Source organism: Eutrigla gurnardus, assembly GCF_963514095.1.
Source record: "Eutrigla gurnardus genome assembly, chromosome: 24".
NCBI classification, from domain to species: Eukaryota; Metazoa; Chordata; class Actinopteri; order Perciformes; family Triglidae; genus Eutrigla; species Eutrigla gurnardus.
In genome coordinates, this window is record NC_139935.1 from 10807146 (window position 1) to 10829039 (window position 21894).

At 46.4% G+C, this 21894-nt stretch overlaps 1 protein-coding gene across 1 annotated transcript; it reads left to right on the plus strand.

Moving 5' to 3' along the window:
* Positions 1 to 5757: 5757 nt before the first annotated feature.
* LOC311010060 (scavenger receptor cysteine-rich type 1 protein M130-like) lies at positions 5758 to 20621 on the plus strand (the record flags this gene model as incomplete). Its single annotated transcript, XM_084004541.1, has 8 exons — positions 5758 to 5842; positions 7259 to 7525; positions 7619 to 7903; positions 17015 to 17329; positions 17423 to 17665; positions 18506 to 18835; positions 20309 to 20391; positions 20502 to 20621. The coding sequence occupies 8 exons, from the start codon at positions 5758 to 5760 to the stop codon at positions 20619 to 20621; spliced, it is 1728 nt and encodes a 575-aa protein (XP_083860667.1).
* Between the last annotated feature and the right edge of the window lie 1273 nt (positions 20622 to 21894).

The window sequence follows — 21894 nt, forward strand, 5'->3', positions numbered from 1 at the left end:
GCGGGTGGAAGTGAGCGTCAGTAGTGTGTGAAAGTGTTTGAGTGCCATGTGGTATGTGTGGTGCATGTTGTCAGGTGCAGAACATAACAAACGAGGTGCAGCAGGATCGAGGTCTCAGGGATGAGTGAGAGAGCGAGGCAGCCCACGTCAGGGGTTTATATCTGCAAGCCAATCAGCCATACACAGGTGCTTCCAGCCAGCCCACAATCAGCAACCTGTAAAACACACCCACACAGCATACACACCATACACAGACATATACAGACAGGACACAGCCATGGGCTGGGGCCGTAACAGGGTCGTATGTGTGCGTGTGTGTTAGCGGGACAAAAAAAAAAAAAAAAGGGAGGGAGAGAATGCGCGCGCAATATTCAAAGGCTCAGGAGTAGAGTTGGGCAGTATCCAAATTTTGTTACGCCTGGCTCTGAGGCTGCAACAACACACAGGCAAAGGCAGCGCGATGTAGCGAAATACAATGTGTTTTATTGATTAGACAACAAAAGGAATGAGCAATGGCGGGTGGAAGTGAAAAACAACAGGTCTAGAACTGACATAGACACTGAAATGCTGCAAAGCCAAAACCAAAGCCAGTGTTTCTTTTTCAATAACAGAATCATTTAGCTGATGCTTGTTAAACTTCCCTGAAAAAAAACAAACAGGCCTATCAACTCCCAAGTCATCAGGTTGCAGTAACACCGCTCCCGCCCCTTCATAACTGGCATCTACCTCCACTTTAAAGGGCCTATCCCACAAAGGAGCAGCCAAAACTGGAGCATGACAAATAAGGGCCTTCACATTCTCAAACGCAGACTGACACTCAGACGACCAGTCAAACTTAACCTTACCTTTCAACAGGTTAGTAAGAGGCGCAACAACAGTTGAAAAATTCCTACAAAAGCAACGGTAGTACCCAACGAGCCCCAAAAACCTCATCAGTTCTTTCCTGGTCATAGGAGGAACATAGTTATCGATAGCATGCACCTTTGCTCGCACAGGACATACTCTACCTTGACCCACCACACGACCGAGGTAAGTAACCGTGGCCTTCGCAAAGTCACATTTGGCCAGATTGACAGTTAAATGTGCGTGCGCCAAACGGTCAAACAACTTGTCAATGCGGTCAAGATGGACGTCCCAATCATCTGAATAAATGACGACATCGTCTAAATACACCGAACAACCTTCCAGATCTCCCACAACCCTGTTCATTAGGCGTTGGAAGGTCGCCGGCGCATTACGCAAACCAAAAGGCATGACTGAATAGGAATATAAGCCTGTGGGTGTAATAAACACTGCAATGTCTCTCGCCCTGTCAGACAATGGGACCTGCCAATATCCCTTGAGCAAGTCAAATTTGCATACATAACTTTTAATCAAACTAACCAACTGTGCACGTCTGGAAACCTCTAAATGACCTAACAAACCATCCAACTTCTGCAGAGTCTCAGAATTCTTGAGCCGGCCATAGAGTACAGCGTCATCAGGGCCTGGTACGCCGTCACCTCCCTGCTCAGTTACCACAGGGGATGGAGAAACAGACACACAGGCAGGATGGACATCTGACGACTGGACCCCCTGAACACCGGACTCCTGCACACAAGCATAGTATGGTTTCAGTAAATTCACATGACACAGTTGAGTAGACGACTTACGGTCTGATGTAGCAATCAAATAGTTCAGGTCAGACAACTTTTCAACCACAGAGTAAGGACCCGAAAATTTTGCCTGAAAGGGAGATGTTACAATGGGCAATAGAGCAAGGACCTGATCTCCTGGGAGAAAAACACGATCTTCAACCTGACGGTCGTAATGTTTTTTCATGTTGCTCTGTGCACCCACCAACTTACTCTTAGCCAAGCTCCTGACCTCGAAGGGGTGCGCTCCCTCTCGTTTTCATCAGGTTCACTGCTAACGAGGGGCACCGGCCCCACAATCGGAGGGGGAACATCTGCCCAAACTCTGCCACCGCATATGTCATTACCAAGAATCACTTCGATTCCATCCAGAGGTAAAGCCGGGCGCACACCAACCGCTACTTCACCCATCTGAAAACGGTAAAATTGATGTCAAAATAAAAGAATCGAAAGCTCTTGTCACTACCTACCAGGGAAACCACACTGTCACTGATAAATGGCTCAAAAGACTTGAGCCCCACACCGGCCACCTGAGGCCCCGCCTCCTTCCCTGCTGGCAACCCCTCCAAGACCTGCGCAACAAACATTGCTGGCTTGGGGGTAAAACTGGACTCCGTGTGCTTCAACCTGGACTTGAACGCATAACAATCCAATGGCCAATGGCCCCGTTTGTAACAATAATTACAGACTTTGTCAGACTCACGTGCACCACGTTCGTTCCTCTGCTGCTCTGCTGGTCTTACCGAGCGCCCAGACCACGCACTGCCACCGGAGAAAGTGTCTCTGTGCCCGCCACCGCGAGTCACAGGAGCATCCCCCCCGTGCGTCAGCAAATAGTCGTCGGCCAAGGCAGCGGCCTCAGCTGTCGTCTTAACCTTGCGCTTATGTACGTCGCATTGCGACGTACATAAGCACACTCACTGCTACTCAATGACGAATAAGCCTCCTGGGCCCTGCCAGTTATCACACACTGCAACAACAATACGCGCGTGGCCTCAGACCACCCCCGCGCATCCCCCAGACGCTCAAACATCAGAAAAAACGTCTCCGGGTCACGTTCATTAAATTTGGGCACCAGCCTCAAATCATTCCAAGCATCAGCACGTACCGCATTTCCCCCAGACACAGAGGGACCACCGGGTAACAAACTAGCCGCTGCTCTTTCCTCACAAGCCACCTGCAGCTGTTGCCTCTGCAGCTCCAGTTTCGCCAACTCAGTCTGCTGCTTTATTTTCTCCAAAGAAAGCTCCTTCTCTGCCTCTAACTTCAAACGCAACTCTAGTAACTCCTTTTGCAACTCCTTTTGCTGCTCAAAGGACAAACCAGGACCAACACTAAACCTCGCAACCGAGTCATCACACACACAGAAGCACCAGCTTCCTTCACTGTGCCTAAAATCTTCATTTTAAACAAATGCACTTTCAAATTGGCCCGAACGGTCTCCTTAACACGCCTGTCACCTACATCGACCTCATAATGGTCAACTATTTTAAGCAACTGATCCCTAGAACACTCATCCAACCATTTCTCAGAAGGCTCCTCCAAAAACGCCTTCACCGTTACATCCATCTCAGTCACTTGCGAGAAAAACACAGAAAAAAGTAAACTGTCAGACCCACCTGTGCGCTTTAAGCCGGAGTTTCCCCGCTAGCTATCTGCCTATCCAGAAACTACCTACTTAACTCCCCCCTAGTCTTCATGAGGCGTAGCGGCGGGTATTTATGCACCTAGAGCCCGCTGGTACGAAAGCAGCCCCCAGTAAAACTGGTCACCGCTCCCAAACCACAGACAGCGCTCCCGAGCAGGTTAAGGGAAAAGGAAAGCTCTCAACCACCGTACCCCAACACTAACAACCCCCCACCGGCAAATCCCAAAGGAGAGACGCCGCTAAACTTACCAGGAAAAACTCCGACAGAACAATGCACACCCACTTTGTCCGACACTCACCTTTCTCCGCTTCCACCAAAATCCATCTTGCATGAATGAATGAAAACAGCTAAAGGACAAACACAACCGCATGCGTGCCAACGCACAAAAGGGAGAAACACGTCACCGTTTACCTAGGGAATCCCCACAAAGGGAACCCCACCAACCTGACATCACACGCCGCACCAGATCAATCAACCATAACGAGCGCCACGCGCCGCCAATTACCCAAACAGCAGTGCCCAACTGCTGCGCTCACACAGAACATCAACGACGAAATACGTACCCACAAGGCAACAAATCCACTAAACGCCCAGCACGTTCAAAAGGACGAGCCCCCAACTTTGTTACGCCCAGCTCTGAGGCCGCAACAACACACAGGCAAAGGCAGCGCGATGTAGCGAAATACAATGTGTTTTATTGATTAGACAACAAAAGGAATGTGCAATGGCAGGTGGAAGTGAGCGTCAGTAGTGTGTGAAAGTGTTTGAGTGCCATGTGGTATGTGTGGTGCATGTTGTCAGGTGCAGAACATAACAAACGAGGTGCAGCAGGATCGAGGTCTCAGGGATGAGTGAGAGAGCGAGGCAGCCCACGTCAGGGGTTTATATCTGCAAGCCAATCAGCCATACACAGGTGCTTCCAGCCAGCCCACAATCAGCAACCTGTAAAACACACCCACACAGCATACACACAGACATATACAGACAGGACACAGCCATGGGCTGGGGCCGTAACAGGGTCGTATGTGTGCGTGTGTGTTAGCGGGACACAAACAAAGAGAGGGAGAGAATGCGCACGCAATATTCAAAGGCTCAGAAGTAGAGTTGGGCAGTATCCAAATTTTGATACCGTCAAACCTCCTCCCTATTTTACCCCGGTATACGGCATTACCGTGACAAATTAACAATTATGACATAAGGCTCAGACGACGTCACTAAACTCATTAGAGTTTAGCTTCTCTGCCCGAGCCCGACCCGGGCCGAAATTTCCCACCCTACCCCTCGGGCTGGGTCGGGCCGGGCCTTTAAACAAACGTTTGTGTTCGTTCGTTCTTTTTTTTTTTTTTATATCATTGCATTTATGCCTAGCCTTCTCCCCTTATCTGAGGAGAAGGCTAGGCATAAACATTAAATATTATTGGTTATATGTTTAGAAGAGTAGGTCTACGTAAGAAAAGTTACACAAAGTAAAAAAAAAAAAAAGACGCTACACATAGTGCGCACGCAGCATTCATAACGGTTCCGCTCTGTGCAGCTAAATCAAAGAATAAAGCAGTTACGCTAAAGTGCAACATGGAACTTGGAGACATAAAGGATAAATTAAAAACAGGACAATTAACGTTGAGCAAGTCATCCGGAAAGTCTGAGGTACGGGATCATTTCAAGTGAGTAGTGGGAGAAGGCGATAACATACGTGTCGGCTTTGTCCAGTCATATCCTAATCGCGGCACTATAGCGTATACAATTATTTGTATATTTTTGTGACTGAGTAGCGGTGCAGCCTCACCCCCACTTCCCACGGATATGCACGTACAACAGCCTCATGCATGAAAAATAATTGTTGGGTTGAAATCTTGCTGGGCTCTTAATTACAGTTAATGTGTCGGGTCGGTCCGGGTTTGAACTAAGCTCTACTTCTCATTAGGTCGGAACCCGAAATACTGCCAAACTGCAGAAGTCGTGTTCTTCTTTGAGACCAGGTCACTCGGTGCGCGACTTGCCATCCTCTCTCTCTCTCTCTCTCTCTCTCTCCTATATAAGTGCATTGCATTTTTTTAATGACGGTATTGAAACTGATACCGTTGCTATTTTTAAGACCTGTGGTATACCGTATTACCTTATTACCGCCAAAGCCTACTCAGGAGGCGTGTTACTATCACACGGGAGCTCGTGAATGAACTGGCGTTCGTTCAGCGGGACCCCGGTCCTTTAACTGATAGTAGACCACTTACTGAGCTCGCAAATATGGCTGAGGTTAGTCAAAACACTGTTACAGAAATCAACCCAGCAGCGTGGGTACACAATCAGCCTTCGAATACAACAATACAGAAAGCCACGGACTCGGCGGTCCGTGATCAAAACTTAAAACACGTCAACAAGAATTACAAGCCAGTCCTACACTATCGAATCTCTGCTTCTGCCCAAACAAATAGCCTCTAACTTTGTCGATGTGAGGTTTTCCGTCCCGTACGGTGATGGCGTCTCCTGACGCCGGCGACGGACGGTGGTTCGCGAGTCCTCGTTCGGCGACGGAGGATGCGACGAGCCGGCTGAATCCAAGTGAGGGTGGGTCGTAGAAGTTATCCTCCTCGCGGATCAACTTAGTTGAAGAAAACAGTTAGTGTTTTCTCCCTTCTGCAGGCAACAATAAAATCGCGGGGCTCGGCGATTTAGTTAGCTGACTTAAGACAAGAACAGGTCGTAGAAGTTATCCATCTTGCTGGCAGCTGGGAGGAAGAAAGTGTTTTTCTTCCTTCCGCGGATAAACAGGAGAGTCACGCTGTCGCGGCGATCTCCTCAGGATCCAAAATGATAAAAAAAAAGAAAAATAAAGCGAGTAGAGAAAAAGAGAGGGAAAACAGTCTGTTGCTCGTCCAGCGAGTTTGGGGAAAGACTGCAGCCTAGGACAAAGGAAAATGCTGCAGACGTAAAAGTTCACCTCCTGTTGTAACGCATGTCACGGTGGAGAGAGAAAGTTCTTAAGGCGGCTCCGGGTTATATACCTCACGGCTGCTCCCGGGGACCCCCCCTGGGGTACCTGTGGTTGTCAGCCAATAGGGCACCAGTTGTGTGACGTTGCACTTCGCACCTCGGTGAGAAGTGAAACTAAAATGGCGGTTGTAGTTTTTAATCCCCTTTGCCCCTTTGTTCTGACTGCATGTGAAGGCTTTTGGTCTCTGTGTAGGCTGCATTGTGTAGTCTCATTGGTGAGGTCCCAACAACACTCTGAAAATAGTCTCATTCCAGTCTATGTGAAATTATGCCAACAACCCCCCACCTTTGGATCTACACGATTCACGTGAATGACATATTTGGACTGAAAACGGTAAATTTTGCTGAGAAATATTATATTCAATGCATTATGTAAAATAACATTCTGTGATATTAAAATATATCAAAATATTGGTTGGAACAAGTCTGTCTTTCCCAAACTTTGGTTGTGACTTGTCCTTATCGTCCCGATGCAAACTTACGCCCTCGTGCACACATCAAACTGTGTAGCTCTAATGTGATCATCACAGGTTAGCGGCTGCATGAGGACCATGAGGGAGAACATGGATGTCCCCACTATTCTGCAACAAGAGTGCTGTGTGAAGAGAGTGATATGGTGTTAACGTGGCACAATTGGTGTCTCCCTGCCTTATTACGTGGAGCATCCACAGTTAGTGAAGTGTTGTGTTGTCTGCTTGTAGACCTCTGTGTCACAGTGGGACAGAGACCACATCAGCTTCAACCTTAAGCCACGAGTACACGGGAATGTGATGGAACATGGCTGCAGGCTGTGGTGTTGTAACCATGTGTTCTGGTGTTCATGATGAACTGATGGTGGAATTGTTTTGAGTCCAGTTTGAATCACTAAATAGTTTCATGACATCTTTTTCTCTGGTGTCTGGTGACTTTTCTCTCTCTCTCTTTGATCTTCTATCATCTCTCCAGACTCTGTCAGGCTGCTGAATGGGACTAGTCTGTGCTCAGGCAGACTGGAGGTGAAGTCCAACCAGTGGTGGTCCTCAGTGTGTGAAGCTGACTTTGCCCAGCAGGATGCAGAGGTGGTCTGTAGGGAGCTTGGCTGTGGGGCTCCTTCAGTCCTCCAGGGGGCGCTCTATGGAGACGTGGGGGCTCCAACGTGGACCAAAGAGTTCCAGTGTGGAGGCCATGAGTCTGCTCTCCTGGACTGTAGAAGCTCAGGCTCAGATAGAAACACCTGCTCACCTGGCAAAGCTGTTGGACTCACCTGCTCAGGTAGAAGAGGAGCTGCAGCTTTGATCTGGTTCATTTCTGTTCTCATCAAACTCACTTTGCTCTTTGACTGACGACTCTCTTCTTTCTGTTCAGAGCCTGTCAGGTTGGTGGGAGGAGCCAGTCGCTGTGCTGGAACACTGGAGGTGAGACATCAGGGAGACTGGAGACCAGTGGTTGGTGATGTCTGGACCCTGAAGGTAGCAGCTGTTGCCTGTAGAGAGCTGGACTGTGGCTCTGCTGTTTCTGTAGGACGGAGAAAGGAGTCCTCATTCAGACCTGTGTGGTGGATCAGGTCTGACTGTGTTCATTCTGGATCCACTCTGAGGGAGTGTGCAACATCAGTCTCCTCTTCCTCCATCCTGAATCTCACCTGCTCAGGTAAACCCCTCAGTGACATCATCTATGACATCATCTGTAATGTTGCTCAGTGTCAGTGCTGCAGGCTGTGGTGTTCTGAACATGTGTTCTGGTGTTACAGTTATTATCAATTTATTTGGCTCATCTCTTGAAACTTTGTTAATATTCTGAAAACCTGATTTGTCAAAATAGCTTCCATGTTCCAACACAACGCGCGTACACCTGCTTCTCTCATCCACAGGGACGCAGCAGTTCCCATTGATGCAAACTAGAGATGTTCCGATACCATTTTTCCCCTCCCGATACCGATTCCGATACTCGTGCTGTGGGTATCGGACGATACCGAGTACCGGACGATACCGAGTACCGATACCAGTGTGTTTAAAAAGAAAAAGATCATAATACGCTTGCATGACTGTGATATGATTATCATTGTAGTGAGGCCTGGCTCAGGTTAAACCCTTTGTAAATGAATATGAATGAATACGGCAAATGGAAGCCATTTATTTTTAAATATAACAGTATCAAACAGTAGTGCAAATTTGTAACACTCGTGCCACCCCTCGAAATTGAGTCTCTGCATATGTTGCAGGGCTCTCAAGTTTATAACTTAGTTCAGCGTGAGATTTTGGCTGAAGGTACGTGTCCACAGGCAGCGTTGTTTCCACGCTTCCCATTCATTGTAAGAAGCCGTGCAGTGCATTCTGGTAGCCTCGCGGTGAATGTCGAGAGACGGCTTGTCGAGTTGGCCGCTCCTCATTTGCATAAAGTTGAAGTCGAATCTACTATATGCTAATCAGAGGCGCCCGGCTCGACTCGCCGCCTCGTCAACGCTCGCGAATATCTTTTAAACTGAATGTTGTCGATCTAAAATAAAGACAGATTCAGCAACTGCATACCTTATTTCTAGCATAAAATGTTTTCAGAAACACATTTCGGTGAACTTTTTTCATAAAATATGAGAACGTTTTTTTTTAATTATCCCAGTAATTTGTCTGCATGAGAAATATTAGATGTGGCGTGTGAGCGTGTGAACAGGTTGAAATGCGTGAGACTTGTGTTGCATGTCGCCGTCTTACAGGTGGGAACATCCACTGTGAAGTACTGCCAAACCGCCGACATGATGCGCTAACAGTAGCTCCTTTTAACAGGTGTCAGGTGATCAATTCTTCTTCACCCCTCTGAAACAGCAGCCGCCGCCGGCAGTACAGCACGGCTGTTTTAAGAGCAGCGAAAAGAACTGTGTCAAAGCTAACGGAAAAATAAATTACGTGGTACTGGATCGGTGTCTGGACTCCAGTACTCGCCGATACCGATGCCAGCATTTTCGGCAGTATCGGAGGCATTTCTGATACTGGTATCGGAATCAGAACAACTCTAATGCAAACCATAAATAATTACAAGAAACATTTCAACCCTGGAGAAATCATTGTGGAGTCCACGACGATATAAACAAATAAGCATCTTGCGTACACAGGCCTGTTAGCGGAGGAATGTATCGTTACGGTGCAGCGCCTTGGAAGGAAGTTCGCCGCTGTTTCCCTGTATACGGTCACCGTGGAGTCTGGAGGAGGGCAGGGTGAAGCCGCGGTATTCCCAGGGGCGTGGGGAGGAGAGGATGGAGGAGAGAGGGAGACGAAGGGGAGGGGAGGCTCAACTATGTGTGGACGCAGGCCGGTCTTCCACACACACTTATAAGGCTTTATAATATAGCAATCAGCCATGGAACAAGCGCCTCTCGCTGTTAAAGCTCTAGTCTACAATTTTTCACTTGCGCCAAACTTCAGCCAATACTAGCCTTTCGGTCCGCATGGCTACTATTGGCTAAATGTTCCGATCCAATCCTCGCTCACTCTCCTGCTCCTGCTCACGTCTCGTCTCGACTCACTTTTGACTTGTGAGTACTGGACAAGTACGCTTGTTGCCCTGAGCAGTTCAGGTATGGAGCAGGGCTCTCACGTGATTTTGGCTGAGGCTGCGGCGTCAGCGGGGGAGGGGGGATTGTGGCGAGCGATCGGCGAGCAGTTTGGGATCGGGGACGTTCTGCAGTCGGGGTGAGAGAGAAATCCGACCGGCACCCGCTGCATTTACACCGATAATGTTTCATCATTCGTGGCCGTAATAAACACTATTACAGCTTTGTACATGTTGTGAAGTCCCAGACCCACCGGGAAACTAAACGCCGTCCTGACTGAGTTCATAGCGGAGGGAATGTTCCCAATCATTGTCTATGTAAGAAGCCGTGCAATGCCGGTGCAGCGCGGCGAGTTTCGAGAGACGGCGCCGCCGCCGCCCGCAAGCTCTCGATACTCTTTTAAACTGACCGTTGTCGATCTAAAATAAAGACAGATTCTAGTGCTGGGCGGTATGACCAAAAATTTATATCACAGTATTTTTCAAAATTATATCGGTTTCACGGTATTTGACGGTATTTTTTTTTTCAAGCACGACTGGGTGTTAACATAATTTTCTAATAATTTAGAGAATAATTACTGCAGTAAATTGGCTTGGAATGACATATTTTACTGTCATGAGGAGTGAATATTGTAGAAAAACATTAAAGGAAAACACCACCGCATCTCCATACTGAACTATGTTCTGCTCTGATCTTAGACGAGGTGATACATATAGTATGGCGGAATAACAACTGGAAGCACTTCGACGTCGGCGCAGTAATATCATCACTCAAAACATGACGGGACTATATACCTTCTGCTTGTTTTCACAACCCTGTACGATCCACGTTATAACCATGATGTTTGATTGTTCACAAACTATCTTACTCTGATGCTTCCTCAGCTGTGCACAAACTACTACAGCTGGTGCAGGCGACGGCGTGCAGGTCACGTAGGTTCTATTGACGGAAGTAAGAGGGGGAGCGGAGTGATGATATTACTGCGCCGACGTCGAAGTGCTTCCAGTTGTTATTCCGCCATACTATATAGTTATCCTTGTTATCCGCTTAGAAAAATTGGCATGTTTCATTTTGTGTAACCAAACTTGGGTCGTGTAACTACTCACGTAACCGTATTTAGATAGGGACAACGTGGAAGTGCTTGGTCGCTTCTAACTTCACCCCCCTTTGGATCCTAAGGACAAGCTACATGCTAGCAAATTAGCGCTGCGCGGAGTGCGCGCAAGAGCCATTGAGTGCACGCACAGAGGAGAGGGAGGTATGTAGTACCTCGTCTAAGATCAGAGCAGAACATAGTTCAGTATGGAGATGCGGTGGTGTTTTCCTTTAATGTCCAGTCTAGTATTAATGATGTGAAGGAATCAGAATGCATGACTGTTGCAGTCAAAATACAGAACCTTTTATTGTGCAAGTTTTGCAACGTGAAAAAAATCTTTTGTAAACCAACTGGCTACACAATGTAAACAATACGTCTCCTGTAACTACAAACTTCTTTATCCACTGAACATAAATTAAGGCAACATCCATAAATAATATTGAAACAAATAAATAGAAAAGGTGTGCAACTTGCATTAATATATTGCTTCAAGCCCAACCAGGTAGTATTCAAGTATTAAAAATATAAATGTTTAACTTGAAGACTTAAACAACTAAACTTTCACTAAGACAACTTGCATCCAAATGTTCTTTGCTTCAAGATGAGGTATACTGGTACACACATTTAAACAAATAAATAGTAAACTAAAACTTTTCAAGTATGCAACTTGCATTAGTAATACTATTGCTCAAGCCCAGACACAGTAAGTATCAAAAAAAGTGCGACTTGGCTTGCAGGATTATCCTGTAGCATAGAAACAATATTCACACATTTCAACTTTATGGACAAGTTCCATAAATTTGGCATCTCAGCTATTACAAATTTTGAGCAAGGAACACCAGACGGTCCACAGCATCTGGTTTGAGTGCAGCTCTGTGGGACGTGATAATATTGCCCCCAGTGCTGAACACTCTTTCAGATGGAGCACTGGTGGCAGGTATGCATAAATACCGTTGAGCTAGTTTTGCAACACGGGGGAAATTTGCCTGATGGCATCTCCACCACTCCAAAGGGTCTGCATGACTCTCAACCTCTGTGGTCTGCAAGTAGGCTCTCAGCTCCATCTTGATGCTTTCCTCCTCTGAGAGCGTTTCTCCGCTGCAGCCCATGCTGCTGGTGCTCTGCTTTTTGAAAAAGCTGGACAGGGTCTTTTTTCTTTTTTCCTCAGGTGGAGCAACAGGCCCTGCTGCTGCTGCACCAGAAGGCCCTGAGAGAGGGTCTTGCTGTTGATCCTTTAGTGACTTGATTTCTTCGACTGCTCTGGAAATGACGTGTTCCACCTTTTCTTTCTTCGTGTAGGTGGTTCTGAATCGTGGATCAAGGAAAGATGCGATATCGAGCAGGTCATCTGTGACCGGATCTGAGTATTTCTCGTTGAAGTAGGCTAGAATCTTTCTCTTCACATCCTTGGTCAGTTCAGTATTGTTGTCTTCCTCAGCAAGAATGCTGGTGTTGAACAGATGAAGTACTGGCTTGACGTAGGACACGCTGACGTACTGCTCTCCAGACAAGGCATCAGTGAAGTCCTGGAGTGGGCTCAACACCTGACAGACAGACAGACAGACAGACAGAGAGAGAGATTTATTATTGTTATTTATTTCCATAACAATGAAATTAAAGTGCATCCATTGCAGATTAGAAAAGGAATAGAAAAAAAGAGAGCACATAATAAAAGAAAAAACATCCACACACCTTGTTGACAGCCTCCAGGACATCCATATCTTGCCAACTGATGACCAAGTGCCTTGATTTTCTGTCGGCTTTTAGAACCTGACTGATGGCTCTCTCCTGCTCAAGTACTCTTTGTATCATCATCTGACGTGATCCCCACCTGGTGGGCGTCTCAGTTGTGAGCATGTGCTTTGGAAGACCCAGCTCATCCTGAGCCATGGCCAGGTCCCTCCTTTTCTTCCAAAACTATGAAAAGGCTGCAACAATTTTTTTGCAGACTCCAACTGCGCATTGTATGCAGTCATCTTTCACACCTCTCTCTGTAAAAACAACAAAGAAAGAATGTTAGTTTGCTAATACTAATGTTAAATTAATTAGTACAGATTCATTAATATATAGCCCCAAAATACTCCCATAACCCCCCACCACCACACACAAATTATTCCAATAAACCCACACATGGTAAGTTGAAGATAAATCTCAAATCATGACAAGTCATAATAATATAATAACTAGTGCTTACCAATGGCTAGGTGAAGCCTGTGACCGAAGCATTGGAGTCTTGTCCAGTTATTCAGCTCGACAGCCTTAATGATGTTGGCTCCACTGTCTGTTGTTATGGCCACAAGTCTCTGCTCAGAAAGCTACCAGGAATCAAGTGCCTCTTGCAAGCCTGCTGCGAGTAACTCGCCGGTGTGGTCATCGGGGAAATAGCTTGTTTGCAGACAATGACTACGCAACACCCAGTCCTCACTTATACAATGAACAGTCAGGCTTAGGTATGGTTCCATGCTGCGACTAGACCACAAATCAGTCGTTGCTGTGAAGTGGGGAACTGTAGCCACGTCTGCTTCTAGCTTGGCTCTGTGCTTTTGGTACAAGTTGGGGATTGCTGTTTGGCTGAAGTATTTTCGACTTGGTAAAACATATCTGGGATCCAGTATTTTAATCATGTCCCTGAAGCCTTCTTTCTCAACAGTACTAAGTGGTACCATGTCTTTGGCTATGTGAATGGTGATGCCGTTTGTAATGTCGTTCCACCGTTTGCTTTTCTTGTCGTAGGCAGTCCCCCTAGCAAACGCGTCTTTGAGTGCAATTTGACTCGTCTTTTCTCCCGCAGTGCCAACTTTACCTGCAGACGTGGAGGAAGCAGATCATAGTTTCATGCATTCTTGATATTCCAGGACATGCTTGTGGCTGAGGTGATGAAGCAAATTGCTTGTGTTGCCTCCTGCGACTACAACTTTAGCCCGACAGCATTTGCAGACTATTGTTGTTTGTCGGACGTCGGATTTTTTAAAGCCGAAGAATTTCCAAACAGACACGGCTCCTCTTTTCGGCACAAGTTCTTCCGCTTCATCGCTTGCTCGTTCTGAAACTTCAGTTTCAGAACTTTCGCCGTGTTTATCCATTTTTTCACCGCTCAATGACGTCCGTACGCTCAACACAGGCTGTGCTCTCACATGCTGCTTGTTTGGTGCAGCTGCTAAACAGCCCCCTCTCAAACAATGTCCAGCGGCGCAACGTTCTGCCGCTCTGCGTTCCCAACGATCATAAAAAAAAAACAGATATTCGGTATGAACCGGTATACCGCCCAGCACTAACAGATTCAGCAACTGCATAGCTTATTTCTTGCATAAAATGTTTTCAGAAACACGTTTTGGTGAACTATTTCCGTAGAATAAGAGCGATCAGTGTTTTATTTCTTTGTGCAAAAGCAACAAGGTGCAAACAATAAAAGTATTAAAAGTTTAAATGGCGGTGTTTATGAGTGGAAACCGGAAAAGCGGTCTCCAGCGGATGTAGTTAGCGGACCAATCCAGTGTTTCCCCTAGAATTTTTTTCAGGCCCGGTGGTACCCACCGAAAAAACCCTAAACAGACAAGACGCGTGGGATGGTGTATTGGTGCAGTTGGATTAAGTCAGGTGGCACAGCAAGCAGTCTGCAATTCTGCAATTATTATATTTGCATTCAACATTTTTGTTCAACCTGAGTGTATTCAAGGTTTTCAAGGATTAAAGGAGAGAGTGACTTATTAAGGTGCCGGTTGATGGAAATGATCCAAAATTAGGGGCCGGAAAAATATGGCTGGAAAATGAGGAGCATCACATTAATAGCTACAGATACTTTTATACGTTATAAAACATTATAACGACATATGAGTGCATATATTGTCTTATTTTATCAAGTAAAATATAAGTTATAGGTTTACTCAACAGCCTAATAGTTCATAGAAATTCAGGTAGAAATAGGTTAACTCAGAGTTCCACAGCTTATCAAAAAACAATCCTTATTTTATTAGGCTGCCTATGGCTTGATGTTGTTTTTAAGGAGCGCCGTCTCTGCATATATTTCTCGACAACACTCGACCTGCATCAGCGAATGTGCGCACGAGCGGATCTGTGCGAGCAGGCAGCGCGAGGAAAGCGGATTTTGGACGGAGACACAGCGGCATTTTTCTTATAAATGCACCGGTCCGGTTCCGGTACCGGTCCGGTTCCGCTCACACCACGAGTCTGAAGAGTGCAACAGCTTATCAAAATACAGTGTCAACTTTCCGTGCTTTCAAAGTAGAAAGCAGCATCGTGGTGGTTTAACGAGGCAGAGCGGCATCAGAACAACATCAAGCGCGTAAAGGACACGAAGAAGAACGTAGCGGGAGCGCGCGGCGAGGATTGTTGCGGCCGCGCGTCTTGCGGAGAAAGTCTACTGTGCTGCGCGGAGGCGCTCCTAATGTAAATGATTATTGATTTATGAATGAATTGATAGGTGGCTTATTTTTGGCATATTGATTTTTTTTTTGGCCTGGTGGCAGGTCTCCTTGGCCTGGCGGCCTGCCAGGCCTGTACAATGGTAGGGGAAACACTGCAATCACAGCCAATGCCGCTGCGTTGGTGCTGCGTCGCCTCGACGCAAGTCTAGGATTTTCAGGAGGTGCACGTCAGGCCCTTGCGGTGGGTCCCGAAGGACGTAAGGGGTCCGTAAGCTCCCTTGCGTTGTGTCAACACGGAAGCATAACTTGGGCTTTACACTACGTGGCAGCCTGCGGCAATGTTTACGTAGCTGTATCGCTATGGCTCGCCTATGTGGCTCAGGTGAAGTTGCTAGGTCCTGTATGGTTGGGACAGATCCTTTTACCAAGGTCAGTGTCGAGGCAAAGCCAGCTTTGTACTGACCCTCGTTACTGAAGCAGTCCGATATGAAGTGGTTAGCACACACATACAAGCTAACACGGACCGTAGCCGGCACATTGTCATTAAAAATGAAACGCAAGAGACCAGACCCGGACCGTCATCCACGGCGCTGTCGGACATGTGCTCCCGGGTTCCGTCCGACCGGAGGCAGCAGTGAAGACGCACCAGAGCGTGTAAGACAGGGAGGATTGTCTCCAGCTTCACCCGCACTGGGATTTATTCACGGAGCACCAGCCGGATCACCCAGCACCTCAACCGGTAAGTTGGGCTGCACTATCCTCGCTCTGTGGAGCGCCGTCGCTCGGCTGTCGGCTGCGTCAGCGCTGTGTTGCGAAACTCCCCCTCTCTGATATCTCCTTTCATCGTGCAGAGGAGTTTGGCTTATGCAAAAGACCCTTATCGTTACGTCACGTTAAGCACTGAATCTGAACAGCCTGCAGGAGCGCCGGTGTGTGGGCTGCAGAGACCATGCAGGAATTGCTTGTTTTCCTCATCCTGGGAGTTGACAGGCTCAGGGAGGACCAGTTTATAGGTGCAGAGACCAAAGAAAACCTGTTTTCATAATATGTCCCCTTTAAAGGGAATGGGAGATGACACTCTGATTGGTTTATTGCATGTTACGCCCAAAACACACCGATAAATATTGAAGCCACTTAAGACCAACCCTTTTTAGTTCTTCGTCGGGCACAAGTCATTTATCCGCCGTTATAATAGCAACAATGTCCGAGATCCGCCCACAAAAACACTTGAGGCTTCACACTTCAGACCGCTACAATAGGGCCCAATGATATTCATATGCCAACACATTTAGACAGTTTAATGGACTATTGTGTATGTGATAACTTACACCATGAAAGAATTAATACGTTTTGAAGAGAACAACTTTTCAACTGAGAAGCAACATAATCAGTTTTGATCAGCAAGATATTTTCAATCATGAATTGTGCAAATAGTAGATACTTGTACTCATTTGCATATATGTGCTAAAACATTTGCAATTTGTTTAAAAGAATGAGAAATGATAATCTGTTGTGAAGCAGTGGCCAGTGGTTTGGAGGTTTACACATGTTGTTTAGAAAATATTCATTATCTTTTGAGAATTGTGGCAAAGCAATTGAGAAAAACTGTAAATGATGAACTGATGGTGGAATTGTTTTGAGTCCAGTTTGAATCACTGAATAGTTTCATGACATCTTTTTCTCTGGTGTCTGGTGTCTTTTCTCTCTCTCTATTTGATCTTCTATCATCTCTCCAGACTCTGTCAGGCTGCTGAATGGGACTAGTCTGTGCTCAGGCAGACTGGAGGTGAAGTCCAACCAGTCCAACCAGTGGTGGTCCTCAGTGTGTGAAGCTGACTTTGACCAGCAGGATGCAGAGGTGGTCTGTAGGGAGCTTGGCTGTGGGGCTCCTTCAGTCCTCCAGGGGGCGCTCTATGGAGACGTGGGGGCTCCAACGTGGACCAAAGAGTTCCAGTGTGGAGGCCATGAGTCTGCTCTCCTGGACTGTAGAAGCTCAGGCTCAGATAGAAACACCTGCTCACCTGGCAAAGCTGTTGGACTCACCTGCTCAGGTAGAAGAGGAGCTGCAGCTTTGATCTGGTTCATTTCTGTTCTCATCAAACTCACTTTGCTCTTTGACTGACGACTCTCTTCTTTCTGTTCAGAACCTGATGATGTCAGGTTGGTGGGAGGAGCCAGTCGCTGTGCTGGAACACTGGAGATGAGACATCAGGGAGACTGGAGACCAGTGGATGGCGATGGCTGGACCCTGAAGGAAGCAGCTGTTGTCTGTAGAGAGCTGGACTGTGGCTCTGCTGTTTCTGTAGGACGGAGAGAGGAGTCCGTAAGAATAACTGTGTGGAGGATCAGGTCTGACTGTGTTCATTCTGGATCCACTCTGAGGGAGTGTGCAGGATCAGATTCCTCTTCCTCCATCCTGAATCTAACCTGCTCAGGTAAGCCCCTCAATGACATCATCTATGACATCATCTATGACATCATCTATGACAGCAGTGTTCCCAGTATGTTCCTTCCTCTGTCCCAGTGACAGTCAGTGGTTTCCACTGGACTGAACTGTAAAGTTCTCCAGGACAATGACGTCCTAGAATGTAGAGAAGTGGGCTGGTTTCTGGAAGCTTCAGACCCTCCATAAACTGCTGAGCTTCACCTGGCAGGACACACCTGTCTGTCTGTCTGTCTGTCTGTTTGTCTGTCAGACCTGTGACATCACTTCCTGTTTCCACAGCGTATCTTGATCTCATTCTAATATTTAACGCTAGATTATGGGCTATAAGTCTCATGTTGTGCATTAAAAGCTTTCAAACATATCTTTTGTGTTTGATAATAATCATAATATCCATAATTACAACGACAATAAGAGGTTATTTATAGCACTTATCAAAACAAGTAGTTACATCATTCGAGGCAGACATCAAAAGAGGAAACGAGAGAATAAAATGCAACATACACATATTTCCAGATATTTATGAACAAAAATATGAATAAATTCTTAAAAAATATATCAATCTGAACGTGGTCACAAACTACAGGTAGCATCTAACAGGATGTAACTGTTTCTATGACTTCCTGTGACGTCTATGAAGGCTGCTGGAAAGTGTTGGACTGGACGGCAGCTTTTAGGCTCCGCCTCCTGCTGCTGCCGCCTGATCTCGTCTACTTTCCAGGCGAGGAGCAGTTCATCTCCAACGAGCCTCATGTGACCGTTCATCATCTCTCTGTCTTTACAGACCTGCTGCTGCAGCCAAACATCTCCGTGTCCTCCTCCATGGACGGGGTCTCCGAGGCCCAGCAGCAGGGGTTTCAGGCGTTCAGGGGCTCCACCTTCATCGTCTTCTGCTCCGTCCAGCCACAGTACCCAGGAGGCTCCTTCCAGCTCACCTTCACCTCCTCCAACTCAGCACACAACTACACCCAGCCAGCTGTCAATCACACTGCCCACTTCCTGTTTCCTGCTGCAGAGCCCGCCCACCAGGGAAGCTACAGCTGTGTTTATCACGTCCATGTTCTTTCTCATAACTTCTCCTCTGAGAGCGGTCTGCTCTCTGTCAATGTCGTAGGTAAGCTGACTGTTCAATTCCTGATTAGCATGACTGGAAGAAGTGAAATGTAATAATATTCTTTTAGATTTAGGTTTAATCCCACAGACACAAAAAGAATGTGGCTGCAGCTGAAAATGAAGCAGAAGAATATTGTGCAAACAGGCAGCCTAAGACATATGGTTTTAATCTGATGCCAGATTGCCAGTCTGCCCATGCTCGGCAATAAACTCCTTTCTGATTCTGATTCTGAACATCGTGTCCCGACGTCAGGCTGCTCCAATCAATGTGCTTCCATATCTATTAGGTGGAAGTTTAGGTTCACTGTCTTTGTGGAACAGAGGACCCAGAGCAGTGTTTCCCCCACGTTCTGCTGAATTTTCTCCGCCGCTGCAATAAAAATCCTTAAAAAAAAAAAAAAAAAAAAATATATATTTTTTTTTTTTTTACGTAACTCCTTTTAGAAAATGTACAGCGCGTAACGTCAATTGCGCAGCACGCGGCACATGTTTGAGAGTCAGCATCAATGGCCCCCCCACCACCAAATTCCCCTACAGAAGAGCCCTGGAGCTCTTCTTTAAAAAGCCCAGGAGAATTAAATGCTCCAGGCTGGATGTAGCCTTTGTGGATGAGCAAAAACTCTTCTTTGTCCTCATCCTCCTGTCGCTCTCTTGTCCTCTTCCCCTGACTCTCACTGTCTCACAAAGGAGCTGAGCTCACCTGAGGTCTATTTGTAGTGCTAAGGGCTCACACTGATTGGTATTCAATTAGTTTTATTTTTTATTTTTCATGTGTGTGAGTCTGTGTTCTTTTCAAATTTTAGTTAGGTTTATAATTTATGAAGATGTGTTTTGCCCATTGTTGCAGGAGATTTCATTTTTGAACAAAGTGTCTTATGTAAAAAACAGTTATGCTTTGGGCATAGCAACCATGTTTAGTGTTTAAGCATTAGGCAAAAATCTGTAAATAAATTGTGCAAATTATATTTGCGTTGTGGCATTTTTTGTTAAATATTACTATACAAAAATATAAAAATCTTTAAATGAAGACACAAAAGGCAAAGTTCCAACACCAATAATCCCATCTACAGTAATACACAGGACTGTTTGAATAGGATTTAAGTGCATATTCTCCTCTCAAAGTGCACCAGATTCATGCATTCCAATGTAAAGGGTACAAAAAAAATTCGGCCGGGGGGGCATGCCCCCGGACACCCCTAGAGGGTTCGGGGACCACACCACCGCTGCTGAAAAAAATCCTGCGGGAAACACTGCAGAGTGTCCCTCTTCTCAGGCTTAACAAACCCAGAGTTTAACTAAACCTGCTTTCTGGAATCCAGCCCTGATCTAGTGAACAAAGTGAAACCAGGTCTGTAAATGGTGACAGCAAACAATGGACTGGAGGACAGAATGCCAGGTCCCTAGTTTGTGTTGAATGGCAGCTGTTGGAGTCATGATGAGTCATGTGATGACTGTCCATGTGTTTGATCATCAGATCTGAGACCTGTCATCATCAGAGTGGTCACCGTGCCGCTGCTTCTGCTGTTGGTGAACGTTGGCCTTTACTTCTGCTGTAAGGTACTGACACATGTCTGTTGTTGAGAGTACTGACTCAGTCTGTGTTCATTGACCTGGAGAGAGGAGCCATGCAAGAAGTCACATGACTGTGTGCTGTCACATCTCTCCAGGCCAGCAGGGGGCAGAGGCCGGGCAGACGGGAGGACGTGGAGCCGGATTACTACAACCTGGGCGTTGGTGCAGCTGAAGGAGGGCCGACTGAACAGGAAGGAGCTCGGGGAGCAGAGTAGCACCTCCAAGGAGCTCCTCTCACATCCACATGGGTTTCTAACACACCGACACCAGCTCATGTTCATACGCATGTTCCTCTGGAAATATGACTCATCACATTTCTACTATATTGTTATTACTCTGGACATGAAAAGATGTGTTGGTGTCTTCATATGTTGTAACAGACTTCCTGTGTGTGGCTCTCCGAGCTTACTGGTTCCGACTGAAGGCATAGATCTTTATGAGCACAAATAGAACATGTCATTAGAAAGCAGGGGTGTATTCCAGAAAGCAGGCTCAAGAACCTCTGAACTTAACCCTGAACTCTGAGTCAACCAAGTTTTCAGTTCCAGAATAGCTGTTCTGAATTAGTTCAGTCAACTCTGAGTTACGCGCATGCCTGCCGACTCTACAAAGTCATTATCAATGGAGCTCTGATTCACCATGGCAACCAGAGTTATTAGATATTACTTAGTGTTTATGGAGATAACGAGCTGATCCTTAAACATTTCACAAAACTCTTGTTCCCAAAAAATCTAAAGAGCTCTGAAAATAATCTGGTCGTGGATTATCGTGGAAATGTTGAAAATCGTCTGAGAATATTGTTTAGATATGTGCTGGTACTAATCCAAATCCTCTCCCGACTTAAAGCTGCTAGAATCACTTTTCCTTCCATATGGATGGTTGACGAGGAAAGGATGACACGTTTTTCCAGAGTTGGTTCAGATTCCTGAAAAAGGTGGAGACGGATCGGGAGAACCTCAGGGTTTGTTGAAGAAAACCTGCCAGCGAGCAGGTTAGGTTCTCAGAGTCAGGTTCACTCTCTTTGTGGAACAGAGGACCCAGAGTGTCCCTCTTCTCAGGCTTAACAAACTCAGAGTTTGAACTAAACCTGCTTTCCGGAATCCAGCCCCGGTGTAGCGGAGTCCAAGCGGTAAAGTATCAAGTATCAAGTATATTATGAAGTTTATTATAGCCATTTCAACAATACAGTTGATAGGAATTGGTCCCGGTGTGCTCACATTCACACCTGACATCAATGCACGAACATAAACAACATATATTACACAATACATGAGGATGTGTGTAACAGGTTGTGTAAACAGTCCATGAAGTGCTTGATGCAGTAAGAACAGTCCATAGTACAGGGGGGACAGACCATAGTACAGTGGAACAGTCCATAGTACATAGTACCATAACACTGGTGACACTGTCTGTCCAGACCATACTGTACAGAGATGCAGCACATACTGTACGTAACGGGGGGATTAGTCCATATTGAAGTGGGGGGTT